Here is a 15,682-nt window from a genome sequence, read left to right as displayed (position 1 = left end):
AATACATCGTCTTTAATATGTTATCAACTCTATATGCCGACTTGATTATTATAATTTATTAAGGTATTCTTGTAATTAGATTTACGGTAATTCAAGACAGTTTTACATCTTATCTTAATCTCATTTACTAACGACTGTTATCAAAAAAAATAAATTGTATTTGTTTTCAGATATCGCGTCTTACTGAGTTAAGAGGTTTGGAAGAATGTAAGTGTTTTGCTTGAGTCATTCATAAAACGTATTTGGTCACACGTCCTTGAAAACACATTTGGATAACTATCGTTGTTTAATATAGTTAATCATTATAATCCATTGCATATATTGAAGAAATGAGTGTCTCTTCAAATTTGTTTTTATTGAATTAATTAAACGAGTTTTATAAAATGCGAGGCTCTGTTGAGCATCTTATGAATTTTATTCAACGAGAATAATATATTTTATCCGGAAAGACACAAAATTTTAATGTAGTATTCTATTATATGTATTCCTGCTAACGTATCAAAATGTCTTCTTTCTTTACCCATTTTTAGACAATGTTATTTTCGTCAGTATCTCTAAAAGATTAAACGACGTTGGTCAAAGTGTTTTTACGCAAGTGTTATACCAAAGTTACGTTATTTGTTTATTTTACTCTCATAACGTGAAACATGTGATGAACAATTTTTACAGATTCTGGCCCTACAAACATTCGAATAGAGAGGAATCTGGCTACTGGTGTTCGTCTGGTCTGGGATTTGCCTGAAAAGGCGTCATGTTACGGCCGCGCTGATATCGAAATTATTTTGATAAATCCTGATGGAACACTTCGAGTAATTAATGTTTACAATGAGGAAACTTCAGTAGATTTAGTTGGACTTGACCCAGATAAAGAATACAGTATATCATTGAAACTTGGATACCAAGGGACAGAGTTGGCCGCCTTGCCTTACTCTTTTAGGACAGGTAATAAGTAATATGTGGAGCAACGTTTTATACTAAAATGCATTTCAGACACGATCTTCACTCAGTAAGAAAGCAACCAATTTTATACGTTATAACATTTGCAGCAGGCGTGTTTATAGCTATTTAGGGTTTCTTGTATATATTTGACTTTAGCGGTAGGCTGCCCTTGTAAAACGTTTATTCTAACACGACCCGATTTGTTTTGTTTTTTTGTTTCTATTAAACAAAGAAGGCTGAAAATTGTGTGTTATTATTCAAAACTCAATTCATATTTCTGCTTCCTTCGCATTTAAACTCCAAACAACTATTTTATTCAACGACAAATCACTGTTTGGGATATATTATTTTCTAAATACAAACTGCGGATTAGCAATGTCCAAAATATAAGATTCTTATTTATCAGTATCTATTTACTTAATTATATCTTTCAAATTTAGTTTTCATTAGGCCTTATAGTATAATTAGTAACAATGCGTGCATGTTCATACGAGTTTATCAAATGTTTCATTTTATGTTGACGGGTAAAATGTACTAAGTAATGGAAGTGTGTTATAATTGAGTGTATATCACGAAAAACATAGAGCTCAAACTTATATTTCAGCACCACAGGAGAATTACCTTTCTGGTGGTATTATAGCCGGAATCATTGTCAGTAAGAAATTTATTCTATTTAATCTTGCATGGGATAGTTATATCAACATAAAGAGGTTAAATCTGGTCATATCAGCGCCAAATCGTAACCTTCATCATATATTTTCATCGATTGAAAACTGTAAAACCTAATACAGTTTTATATGAGTTGTGTTGGTTGCGTAACCGAGCTACTGATTTGAATACCGAACAGTGACTCTAGTAAGTCTCATGGACGTATACTGGCAATGTTGCCAACATAGTTTGTCCTTCACCCCTTTGGTTCAAGACTCGCGTTGATTTAAATATTTCTTATCAAAATTTTATAATCTTGTGTGCTGAAGTTAAGGGTTCTATATAGGTGCCTAACAGTGTTGAAGAGTTAATTACTTTGAATCCTGTTATAACTTTTAAGCAGGACTTTTAGCATACTGGTATGTCCTTAGTTTCCACTGTGCCTTTAGACCTTGCAGTCAATGGTTCAGCTTGTTTCAGGCGTATTACTGATTATCGGACTGCTCATTGCAATAGTTGTGGTGCTATTGCGACGAGGACATATGCAGCCTGTGCGGCGTGGATTCAATGCTTTGTCTGTGAAATACCGGAAGTCAATTGCTGGCATACGTACAAGAGCAAGAAGCAATCAATACGGAAGGGGATATGTAAGATTTTAGTGAATGCACTTTGTAATTATATTTTGACTATCGTATATAAATGCTTCTTGAGCAATAAACGCGGTATTTGTATTGAAGAGAAGGAATATGTTGCTATAGTAGCTCCGACAGTTTTGTGGTTTTGCTATTCAATATAATCTTGATTGTATTATTCTATCTTCTAAAACTAAATATTATAACAGATAGCTTCAAATTCATGTTTTCTGAAGTTACAAGAAAACATAATAGTTACAGCACTATAAGTTTACTGTAAGTTTTTTTTTAAATGTTGTCTTTTGTCGTAGCCTTTTGTAAAGACACTTCCACTTTTATACAAGTAAACTTTCTCATTTACATCTATGAGCACAGTAGAGCATAAGAAAACATGTAAATGTTTATTCACGTGCATTCTGAATAAGCTACAGCTATTGCTGTCATGTATAATAGGATATACCTCTATTTAATATGTTATGATATTTATTCTGCAGAGTAATGCTGAGTCACTGTACATGTATGGGGAGATGAACTTCAATGATATACAGGCATGGCAACTAAATCGTGACAATATTGTTCTAGAGTCTTTGCTCACATCGGGCCATTTTGCCGACATATTTCTCGCAACTCTTAGGACCTCAAAGGAAAACGTTATAGCGAAAGCATTGAAACGTATGTAATAATTGTATTGAAATACCCTTCTCATCCAGTGGGGTCATGTAAATTTACAAGAAGTATGAATCTTATACGCATCGACATGAGACAGCAACAGGACACTTGACCACTGTATCACTGTTGCCAAATCATTTACATAGATTGCCCTTTTGTGAATAAGATTTATTAAATTACTTGATCCGACTACCTATTAAATATCACCCTTTATACATTGGATTAAAGAGAAGAAATATGCATTTATAAACCAATTTCATTGGCTCATTCAGTCTCTTAGACATTTAAGTTATTGACGAATTTATTTACAAAATATTGTAGCAATTATAGCATTTCTTTAAAGGATTTACTGGTAATTCAAAATTAATTCAGTTTAGGAGACATTTTTTCTTATTAGATTTAAACGAAAAGTCAGAATAAACAATTAACGGAGCACTTTTAGAATCTGTCCGTAGGTAAAATCTGCATAATTTGCAATATCCAGTACCTGTATGGTTTAAATAAAGGTAAGGCTTTTTTAGTTTGTATATTTCATAATTGGGGGGCTGCTGCCCCCCACACCCCCCGCATTTTCTAAACCTGGCGAGGAAAATATATCCATGCTACCATATCGATAAATAAAAGAATGCCCAAATAACGAGAATAGCTACGGACAGATTCTAAAGTCTAGCCCAATTAACGTATGTCCCTTCCCTTTAATGATTACATCTTTTTGCTGTTGTTGTTGTTGAGAGTTTTGGTGCTGGATTTAGAGTCACGCCGACATAATTTAGGTCATATGACGACTTTCTCAGGTTTTGGTGGTGGAGAAAATATGCGTTCTTTCGGATATAAAAAGTATATATTACTTTATTATAACTATACATGAATTCTACATATATTTTTCATAACTAGAGGGGTATACAGAGCATGAAGAATTCCTGATGAAAGCGAAGATTAACTTTAATGCCATTGAGGTGGGAAAGCATGAGAACATCTTACATTTCGTCGGTGCTGTTGTTTCTGATTCTGAGAGTAAGTTCTTATGAAAAATATTTATATATGTTGGTGAAAGTTTTCTTATAATTCATAATTATACATTTTCTGTATATATTATATTGACATTAACACAGGTCGTTATTTTCGAGAGAAAATCTTTTCTAACATGTATATCATCTTTTAAAAAAGAGTTGGTTTAATGATAAGAATGGTTTTATTAGCACTTTTGTATCTAACCCATTATGGAATTATGTTTGACAGTTCCGTAAAGGTGATACAAAAAGACATATAGTCTGTCAGTAATTAAGTTACAAAGCGTCCGTAAGAAATATTGCATTAATTTTCAGATATCTAATAAAAAATATTTTTTCTTTTATTGCTGTCGAACGTTCAGGAGGCCAGTGTCTTTTTTACAATGGCTTTGATAAGGGTTTATTTCTCTGCAGCAAGATTACATTGAGTTATAATTTTCTGATTTGTGAATATGTGTTTCACCTCCATACACTTAACGAAACGTCTAGCCACGTCTCGATATTTTAAACATATCTTTCAAATTACAAACAGTACAAATTTATAAATAATAAAATGTATAAGATGATCTTCTGGAATAAACATTGTTAAAACATGGAATAAACATGTATAAACATGTATAAACATTCACAACATTTAGAAAAATATGTGCTAATAACATTATCAAAATTGCATCAGAATCTGGTAAACGACTTTTTGAAGATATGAAGAAGTCATTAAATGATGTCATTGCATTACTCATCTTTCAAATTTCTGAATAACCGTTAGCAGCTTATTTTTGACACATGTGAAACTACTTCATACCTATATTATTTGTGATATAAAAAATATTGCCAATAATCTATATAACAGCAAAATATACGATAGTGATATTCTGGAATCGTGGACATTAGAAATATACTAAGTTGTTCTTTAAAAATATATTTAACAGTGGTTTGAAGTCGGTATCAAAACAGCGACAAACTGCCCTACAAGTTTTTTTCTGGATTTTACTGACCCGACCTCTTGTTTCATTGAGGTTTCATTAATCTGTAAAATCGTCCTTGAAGCCTGGATGAATTTTCTGTGCTCTTCTTGTACATGTAGATAATAGTTTATATGCAAGCCATATAAATCCGTACAACTTATTTTGAAACTGTATTTGCAATAGATAGCTTCATAAAATATCAATGTCATCAAGACTATATACTTGTCCTAAAATATCTTTATATCTGCCTTCAAGTTGGTCCATTTATCATCTATGAATACTGTTCAAACGGAAAATTAAGCGACTATTTGCAAACGTTGAAAACCAACCTGACCATCGAAACTCAAGAAAGACTTCAGAGGTTTGGACTGGGTGTAGCGCGTGGCATGGAACACCTTGCACAAAGGAGGGTAAGTTTGTACCCTGAAATAATTTTTTGCAAATTGAACGAATTTGTTCCCGAAATAAATTTGCCTTTTTTGTTACTACATTCACAGGTATTTATTATTTATTTTTGCTAGTGTTTATACATGTATTGTTTCTGTCCAATGATACAAAACGTAAGGTAAGTTCATGTTAAATGTGCATGTGAATAGACTGAATATTCACAAATGGATAACAAGCATTTATCTAAGATAAAGTCCCCTTTCCCCGCACCCACTCAAGAAAAAACATTTTTGGAAGTGTATTCCAAAGTGAAGTCTCTTAAGATATTTTTTTACTTTCAAAGTGAATTCAGATAAGATATATTTTAACACTTGAAGACCTGTATATGTACAGATATGCAAGTTTCAATTCCAAACTCAGAATTTTTTGGCTCTTCGCTGCTTAATATTTTCTCTTTTGAAACATTTTTAAAAGGACAAGTGTATCTACTATACGACATATTTCATCACACAGACCATGCCAAGACCAAATTTCTCAAGCATACTGATCCTTACTGTAATATAAATCAAAACTATTATAATTAAAAATATTTTGCTACAGCATTTTAAATACTTAGCACTTATGAAATGGAAGGTTTTAATCTTTAATTTTAAGTATCTGCTTCATCATAAAATGGCTGTTATTTTGGTATTTATTATTCACATAGGCTAGTAAAGCTTTTGAGCTTTTCGTGTTATCTGATATATTTGTAAAATTCCTGTACCAAATTTCATACAAAATTGGTCAAAAACTGGAATCATATTATTTCAGATTGTACATAGACGACTGGCTGCACGGAATATACTAGTGCATACATCTCTTGAAGTGAAAATCGCGGGATTTGGACCGCAGCCTGATGAAAATAAGGATGCCGACGGGCAAGCAAATAAAAGGGTAATAACGTTAACTTTTAGGCAAAAAAAAATCAGACAGTTGGCATCATATAAACAATATATAAAGTCACTATAATAGTTTTTAGATAATAATTCGTAAGATAGTTTCAGGTTGATAATTTGACAGTGAAGAAATAGTTTCTGGACTCTGTTATCAGCAGTATGAAAATGATTTCAGGATCATTCGACATTATAAAAGTAGTTCCTTGATGATAATTCGACATAGTAATACACAGCGAAAATCCAGAACTAACAAAAGACATTTTCCATTACCTGTCCGTTTAAAAAGTTTTAAAAGATTTGTTTAACTTATTTCCATTTGCCACTGACTGCAGTATTAATCCTATATATGTACTTACTACTTTGCAAATTACTTTAATATCATATGTTGAAATCGTATAAATATCTGATATGCGCGAAAGAATTGTAACGAAAGAAACTAGTGTTTTTTACGATTGTAGGAACGTATTCCGATCAAATGGATGGCCCCGGAATGCCTGAAGTCCACGACGGGTGCAACAGAAAAGAGCGACGTCTGGTCTTACGGTGTAGTTGTATGGGAAATATTTTCTTTAGGTAGAACTTTATAATTACTGTACCCACTCTGTCGCCTCTATAACACCGAAAACCTTAAAACTCTTGCGTCTGCACGGGTTAAACTTCATCGGAAGGTTGTCTGTGATCAGTTTATGACCAATTTTGGGGTCATTACCTTAAAGTTTAAGGTGAAAACGATCTTAAAAGTCAGAACGACTCTCGATTAAAACCTAGACAACAATCGTGTTTATGACCACACAACTTCCTAGAATTATCGTCAATGGTCGGTAGATGAATCCTACCGTTTTAAGGGTCACTTGATAAAATATCAAGGTCAGGATATTCTTGAAACTGAAAGTGTTTCAACTAAAAAAAACTGGAAAATGCTTAGGCGGTGACAAAATAACTGTATTTGATAATTTGTCTGTGGTCAATAGACGACCTACGTTGATTTTGAGGCCAGTACGTCAAACATCAAGACAATCTTGAGATTGAAAGAAGTTTCCGTTTAATAACTTGTGAACGGCTTGGACTTGCTTTAGTCAGTAAGTGACCATACTGATATAAGATATATATGGTCAAAGGTCAAATTCACAACGTACTTAAGGTTTAGAAGTATATCATCAAAACAAAGAAAAATTTGATAAACGAACAACATCTTTACCAATATTTTACCTAACCATTACATGCTCTGCTATACTGTCCTGTACGACGGATACTAAAGATATTCTGAAAAAATTATCCCCCTTTGAAAATGAATGTCATTTGTAAGGAAATGAAAATAAACAATTGCTGAAAACTGTGTTAGTTATGTGAAATTTCAACACTCGTACGCTGTTGCAAATACATTAAAACGAACATATGTATCAGTTCTTTGAAAATGGTGAGTTTTTAAAGGCGTTTAACTTTCCGGAAGTGGGGCCTCTTTAGGCAGTCCATTTCCGGAATTCAATGATTATATAATTGTACTGACACTTGTTTCCAAGAGGTATATACATGTACATGTTTTACATGCTGTCCATTGGTGTTGTTTGATTTTTTTCTCAAAACGTAAGGCTAAGCGTTAATACAGAAAATTACAAATCTGGTTGGGAATAATTGTTTTACAAACAGCGCTTGTAATACAACAGTTGTTTTTCTATATCATGGATTGGTCCACTATATATAAGATCTTTCTATATGATATAATTTATATCTCTTTCTATTTTATTCTTTTACTGCTTATGCTGATCAAAACTATATGCTGGCGAAATGACTAAAAATGCGACAATTTTTCAAAATTGTTTATTTCATATTCTTTTCTTATGTTTAGGAGATGATATAAGCTATAAAAACGTCATTTTGAAACATAGAATGCAACTAAGCAAAACAATAACAAACTCGGTTTGAGTGAGTCTGTTCCTTAATGGTGATGGTATGTGCAACCCCCTCACGCCCACTAGCAACGGCTAAAGAATGGTTATTATTATTTATTTGCAGCTTGGTACAGCATGCGTTTTTTATATTCCAAATTAACAGCATGCAAAGTAATGACTTTTTAGCTTGTTAATCACCAGATATTGTATATTGTATTATAACTTGTATTGTTTCAGGAGAAAGTCCCTATGGAAACACTAAAGGCCGTGACATTCCAGCTAAGTTGAAGGGAGGCTACAGGCTTCACAAACCTGAACAATGCGATGACAAGTTAGTTACATGTAGTTCAGTTAATGTTGCAAAGCAAAGTCTTTTTCAAAACACTACTTACAATGGATTTTGTATGTCATATGACCCATTTGACGAAGATTATATTTACGTATCTCTATTCTACCTTTTTGGAGATGCTTCTTTCTTTTGGCGATATCGTATTTCGTAGAGTTGTGGGTCTATATCGCCGCGACCATTTCAGCTTCATATATTAGGCTGTGTAACTAAAACTACAAACTTCAACTAGGAACTATCTATTTTAGATATACGTATAATTTACTGCATCATAGTACGTAAACTGAAAAAAAAATATTAAAATACCATTTTCTGAAAAAGAGTTATTTGAGCTGAAAAAAATGACCCTGGGTAACATATTCGGAAGAAAATGGAGATAACTCCGCTAAGAATTTATGGTAGGCTTAGATGGCTACTGACCTAGAACCTCCTGCAAACTATGCACTTTTTATACTCGTCCGTTAGCAATTTCGTGTCCGCTCTGTAACTCTTGAACCCCTTGAAGGATTTCAAAGAAACTTGACACAAATGTTCACCACACCGAGACGACGTGCAGAGTGCATGTTTTGGATGTCTCATTTCAAGGTCAAGGTCACACTTAGGGGTCAAATGTCATATGAGTGGGTTTCGTGTCAGCTCTGTAACTCTTGAACTGCTTAAAGGATTTAAGGATTTCAAAGAATTTTGGCACAAATGTTCACCACACCGGGACGACGTGCAGAGCGCTTGTTTCGGATGACTAGCTTCAAGGTCAAGGTCACACTTAGGAGTGAAAGGTCATATATGGCTTTCCTGTAACCGCTCTGTAACTCTTGAAATGCTTGAAGGATTTCAAAGTAACTTGGCACAAATGTTCACCACACTGAGGCGACATGCAGAGCGCATGTTTTGGATGACTCGCTTTAAGGTCAAGATCACACTTAGGGGTCAAAGGTCATATATGACTTTGCTTTGTGTACATTGCTATGCATTGCAGTGCTCTTGTTTTTATTTGTCAGATCCCTTTTTGTTCTCTTACAATAAAATTTTTTTGAATTACTTCCCTTTTGTGTTACTATAAATAGCTTATTTTGAAACTTTTTAATTATTGGCAGTAGGGAATAACCGAGACCAACTTTCTGTGGTACAACATGGATGGTACATCCAATTTTTAGATGTATTTTGACATAACTTTACCAGGTAAGAATTTTTTGGTGGACTTTGAAAATCATTTTTTTTGGAATTTCTTCTTTTTTTGTTCCTGTCCTTTGGGCTTCAACAGTCAAGTTCTTTAAATTTTGCTCCCATCCTCTGATGTAACCCTTCGGGCGTATATTTACCCGCTTGGCGGCACTCTTGTCATTCTTGTTACCTCCAGGCAGGGAAAAAAACATGCATAATTGCCACATGGATTAATAGCAACCTGAATAGAAAACTATGTAAAGATCAAATAAAATAATGCCCTGGGGAAAGTGTGACATTTTCTGTGGTGAAATCTGTCAACAGACAATATTTTTTTCTAAAAAGTCAAAACCCACAGAATTTCACAAGGTAAAACATGTTGTAAGGCTACTGCTGGAAAGAGAACTATCTCTACTTCCCACATATATGCGTCAAAGTATGGGAAAATATCTAGAAATATGAGAAAATCAAAGAAAGGACTGTTAGATGCATGACTGTTACCATGCATAGCATTTAACATAGATAGTTTACTTTTCCTTTGCACTGGTATAACATGGACAGGATTAGGATTAACAAACGGTGTTCACTCAACAATTTCACAATATAAACAGATTGTTTCCGTTCTGTAAAGAAAGCTTAGGGTAGGTCTCTACATATATCTTTAGGAAATATTTAGATTTTACTTAATATCTTCAGATGGTATGGTGTAATGAAGCGAACATGGGCTGAACACGCAAACGAAAGACCAACATTCAAAGAGATCCGGAGCGAGTTGGATGAGATGTTTGTACCAGCTCCAGTTGATGATTATTACTACAGTCAGTAGAGTAGAGAGCGTTACAGACTATATGATCGTTGATTTCCAGAAATATAATCAAAATTTACTCTTCTTGACATAGTCACGTTCACAAATTCATGGGAATATTACGCACGTTCTATTTTCAATCTGTTACTGTCTGTTCTGATTGATTTGCTACTAAAATGAAAAATAATATCGTTGCAGTGGCTGCTGAAAGTTGTACATAGTGAAGGATGGAATAAATTTCACATAATCTTGCTTTCTATTTACTGAGAAGGATTTCATATTCCCAATTTTATAAACTTTTCTTTTTAGTATATTGAACTTAACCAGAACTTACGTCTGTTAACTATATATATGTATCTATATGTACACTTAAATGCCCCGTCGATATTACATCTTGGTTACGAATAATGATTATATAACAGATATGATGTATTTTTATCTGGGTTAATTTCATATTGAAACAGTTATGTAGAAAAAAGAATTTGAATATCGTACTTTTGCATCTAGTTTAGTGCAGAAACAATATAAACGCATTTATCTTTATTTTGTCCCTGCAATTTTACCGCAAATACAGATCAGCTTCTGTTTCCTTATTTTTCTCAATGACTGACATATCATTTTTGTTCTTTTTTAGTTATGTGAGAGATAATGCTGAAGAGTCATGGTCACCTTTTTGTGCTATGTTCCAATTTTCTTAACAATAAGATTTAAACGTCCTGCCTTGTTTACAATCATGGGAAGAGGGAATTTAATCAAATTTTACTCAAAATAAGATATACTATCTATACTATTCTTCGGTATGTCTCTGATATGTATTTTATGCAAAAACGGCCATTTTCCATATGGCTTTTTTATCTTATTGGAATAATGTTGCTTTGAAATATCGTTTCAGTCAGTCCCTAATGTAACATTGAAAGTAGCTATGTAGAAAAGTCTTTGTCATATTTTTTCTCAATGAACTTGCTTTATATTTTATAATATAAAAAGATAAGAAGATAAGAATAGATCCCCTAGGAAGTATTGAGCACAGAGCTACAATCCAACAAATTGACACTGTTTTGAAAAGATACACCAGCTTGAGTACATATAATTTATATGAATAGGGGCAAGGTATCTGGGAAAAAGAGGTTATGAAATACTAGAATTACTCATAGCTGTATTGCCACCGCCCTGTATCTGATGTTGTTATAAGTACGAATATCATCAATTACTAAGGTAACATTTTCAATCATATATTATCACTGGGTCACTGCCTATGTTTCGACTGACTTGCATTTTCAAATGGTATCTTAAACTTTCTTTGTAACCACTGAAAACTTCAATAATTGCCGGAAAGTCGTCACTGATCAGAATTAGGATTTGACAATAATTGTAATTTTATTCCTGGATCATAGATATTTTGGTTGTTGTTGAGAAGTAAATAAGAAGCAATTATAAATATTTCTTTGCTATAAATCATTACCTGAAATTTTCAGAAATTATCAATTAATTCTTTATTTAGACTTACCTAAGTTATATTCAGATCAGTTTTCAACATTCATTTATCAAACAAAGAACTATATTCAAGGAAGTGAATATTAATACTGTGTATATGCTTAAATAGTGTTAATTTTCTTATTCGCACAACTAATTTTGCAAAAGGCATTTTGTATTTATAACTTAGACACTTTTAACTATGAGAAAGAGTGAGACACAGTTTTTCATATATGGAGAAGTTTTTAATATATTTGAGACTGGAATTCTAATTCCATAGTGTTCATTTTGGTGAATGACCTCAAAGTTAATTTTATATCATCTCCACCAAATTGATTGTTTTAACTTAATCCAGTCTTGAAAACCACCGATGACAAACACTGGGTGCTGATCATTTGAAACTTGCAACTTGATCATTGTCTCCTCACAACTAGCTTCCATGCATTTATGATAAATACTTTAATAATACCTTCGTAAAATTAAATTTGTCAATATTTTAAATGTTGTGTATGTATTGTTTTCTTATTTTGCGGAGATACGTTTTTCTTTTGCGTTTTTAAAGTAATGCTTACCCATAAATTATTAAGTCTCTCGTATATCATTCTGCTAAAATTTCTGATATTTCACGACCACATTATTATCATTATGTAATGCTTGATCAAATATGCTTAAATATCCAAATTGTTGTTTGTATAGAAAAAAAAACAGTTATTCTTTTTTGGCATTAAGGTTTTCTTATAACTTTGATAGAAATTTCAGTGCAAAAAAAAGCAGAATTGTACTGTTATCTAGTATTTCCACCAAACATTCTGTGTTGACTTTATATCATGCTTTGTAGTTGTAACAAAATCTTCGAAAAAATAATTAAAAGTGAATAGGATAATTTAACAGCGCACTTATATCATTATTTTGAGCCAATCAATTTCTGAACAGGTTTCAGTTACCTAGATTTAGCACTCGGGGTGACAATATCAGTGAAAAACCATTGTCTGCATCCCTGTATTTTATAAAATGACATTTGCTCGATTTGTGAAACATTATCAATTTGTGTATTTCTGTGACTATAAAACAACGAACAGAAGTCGCAAAACGAATGAAATTATAACTTTGCATTATTCAATTTTGTTAAAGTTTAGAGATGTGTGAAAAGTTGAAAAAAAGTTACTTTAGAATCCTGAAAGATCATTTCAAAACAATATCAGTTCCGAGTAACATGTTTATATACTTAGATTTACTATGTAGTTTTTTTTCCCCACCAAACATGTTTGGAGGGGGAAATATAGGAGTCAGTTTTGTCGCGTCGCGTCCCGCCCCGTCGCGTCGCGTCCCGAAATCTATTATCTCTGTTATTACTAAATGGATTTGATTCAAACTTGAAATAGATGTTCCACCTTATCACCCACATCATGTGATACAAGGTGCATAACTCTGACACCAAGTTTTCATGAATTATGCCCCTTTTTACTTAGAATTTAAGGTTAATTTTGATGTATATTCACTGCATCTCAGTTACTACTAAATGGATTTGATTCAAACTTAAAATAGTTTTTCCACCTCATCACCCACATCATGTGACATAAGGTGCTTAACTCTGACATCAAATTTTTATGAATTATGTCCCCTTTTTACTTTAAATTTAAGGTTGATTTTGATGTATTTTCACTATATCTCAGTTATTACAAAATGGATTTGATTCAAACTTAAAATAGACGTTCCACCTCATCACCAACGTCATGTGACACAATGTGCATAACTCTGACACCAATTTTTCATGAATTATGCCCCTTTTTACTTAGAATTTAAGGTTAATTTTGATGTATATTCACTTATCTCAGTTACTACTAAATGGATTTGATTTAAACTTAAAATAGATGTTCCACCTCATCACCCACATCATGTCACACAAGGTGCATAACTTTGGCACCAATTTTCTTGAATTATGTCCCCTTTTACTTAGAATTTAATGTTAATTTTGATGTATTTTCACTATATCTCATTCTGATTGGCTTAGAGCCAAAGGGAAGTAACCTTTTTTAACTTTTGTACTGAGTTTCTTCCCCTTAAATTCCAGGAATTAGTCTATTTTAGAAATCCTATTTTTAGATTTTCAATATTTATGGTAATTTTCTAACTTTTTTATTATCAGTCCTTTTTAAGTATTAAGCTTTTTTGACATTTTTATATTATTCTAAGTATTTTTAAGATTACTTATAGTTGCCATTCTTCTGTGACAAGACCGTATGGTGGGGGTATGAGTCATTCCTGTGACAGTTCTAGTTAAGATTGTGTAAATAGATTACGTTATCTAGTTACAATTCCAAATTTGCCTCTAACTTATAGAAAATGACAAGTGATATTTAATCACTTAACTATTTCTGTCAGCCATTAAAACTACAGATGAATTGAAACAAGCCCTTATATTACAGTTGTCTATGATTTCCTTTGATATGCAGCAGTTTCTTCTAATCTCAAAATTTCATTATGTTTTAGTGCAAAGAATGTCTTTGTAATATACTGGAATAAATTTATAATGCTTTACATCCCTCTAATTTTATGAATACACGTATTATATCTAGAGACAAGTGTTGACTTGTTTTTACAATTCTATCAACTTAATAGATTTTTTCGGATTATTTATACAGACAACATAATCATCGGAGTAACTGATCATTTTCCCTTGCATAGAAAGAAAATAACTTTCTCCACATACATGCTGAGTGGGACAGCAAATGTCCCCCACCCCACCCCCCACCCCGACACACACACACTTTTGATCCTAAAAACTGATTTTTCTCAGAAAAAAAATGGATAAAGGGAAAAAAGCCAATTTGTGAGAACCTTTAGACCTACCGATATGGATTTGATGTGATGTCTTTTGTCACTAAGGGAGTGGGGGTGAGAACTTTTTTTGGTTGTCCAAAATTTTTCAGGGAAAATCTGGGTAGGTTAAGTTGTTAAGCTAGCTGCCCCACTATTGGCCCCCAACTTTGAGTTTGCTCCTACACCACCGACTTAGTAAACGTCTAATGTCCTTTCGATATTATGGTAATATCTTCCATATCACTAATAGTACATTTCATTTTCTTCCAAGGTTAGTCATATATGTAACTTGTTAATTTCAACAAAATTTATGTATGTAATGATACAAATATATCCATTTTACGACTTCACAAAAATACGCATTATTAAGCGATTAATTATCTTTTATATAGAAGCCGAGGATGTAATACAATTTCACTGATATATGGTTTAATATCAAATTAAGATATGGTATGATAATGAAATCTTTTTTTCGTCGTTATTTTCCAGCTTTGCTCAGGAAGTTGATCACTTAATAATATAATTTCTTAACTTTGGTTGAGGCTGTAAATTGAATGACAATCCTCGATTTTATTTTAAAAATGTTATACTTAATTGCATAAATGCACTACTGTTGAAATGAAAGATATTACCATAACATTGAGGAGCGTTGGAAGTTTGTTAAGTATAAAACGCTTTTCTAATTTTCACAGAAGCGGCAAGTACCTCGAGCTGCAAGACCATATTATAATTATAGTTTAAATTCATAAACATTTGTTTTCCTTTTTTCCAATTTAAAACTTCTAAACAAAGCTACTTAAAATCAGTATATTTCTTGTCAAGGTAGATTTTTTGTCAAAACTCTTTTGATAAAGAATTCTTGACGAAAATAACCTTTACGACAATCGTTAAAATTGAATAAAACATTAACATTGTCCATGCACGCATTATTAGTTCAATCATTGGTCAAGCAATTTCGCACTTTTAGTAGAGAGACTTACTATGACAAGAAAGTCACGGAATG

At 32.6% G+C, this 15,682-nt stretch overlaps 1 protein-coding gene across 1 annotated transcript in view; it reads left to right on the top strand.

Annotated features, from left to right (window-relative positions):
- LOC123531756 (uncharacterized) overlaps positions 1-10,760 on the top strand; it is a 32,409-nt gene extending 21,649 nt beyond the window's left edge. The window contains exons 15-25 of the mRNA XM_053517182.1: positions 171-207; positions 670-942; positions 1,544-1,594; positions 2,068-2,234; positions 2,714-2,891; positions 3,783-3,902; positions 5,119-5,273; positions 6,061-6,183; positions 6,644-6,758; positions 8,312-8,405; positions 10,278-10,760. Coding sequence (XP_053373157.1) covers positions 171-207; positions 670-942; positions 1,544-1,594; positions 2,068-2,234; positions 2,714-2,891; positions 3,783-3,902; positions 5,119-5,273; positions 6,061-6,183; positions 6,644-6,758; positions 8,312-8,405; positions 10,278-10,407 — 1,443 coding nt within the window. The 3' untranslated portion in view covers positions 10,408-10,760. The remainder of the gene's footprint in view (positions 1-170; positions 208-669; positions 943-1,543; positions 1,595-2,067; positions 2,235-2,713; positions 2,892-3,782; positions 3,903-5,118; positions 5,274-6,060; positions 6,184-6,643; positions 6,759-8,311; positions 8,406-10,277) is intronic.
- The last annotated feature ends 4,922 nt before the right edge of the window (positions 10,761-15,682 follow it).

This window comes from Mercenaria mercenaria, chromosome 11, assembly GCF_021730395.1.
Source record: "Mercenaria mercenaria strain notata chromosome 11, MADL_Memer_1, whole genome shotgun sequence".
In the NCBI taxonomy this organism is placed as follows: Eukaryota; Metazoa; Mollusca; class Bivalvia; order Venerida; family Veneridae; genus Mercenaria; species Mercenaria mercenaria.
This window is presented reverse-complemented; position numbering and strand designations above follow the sequence as displayed.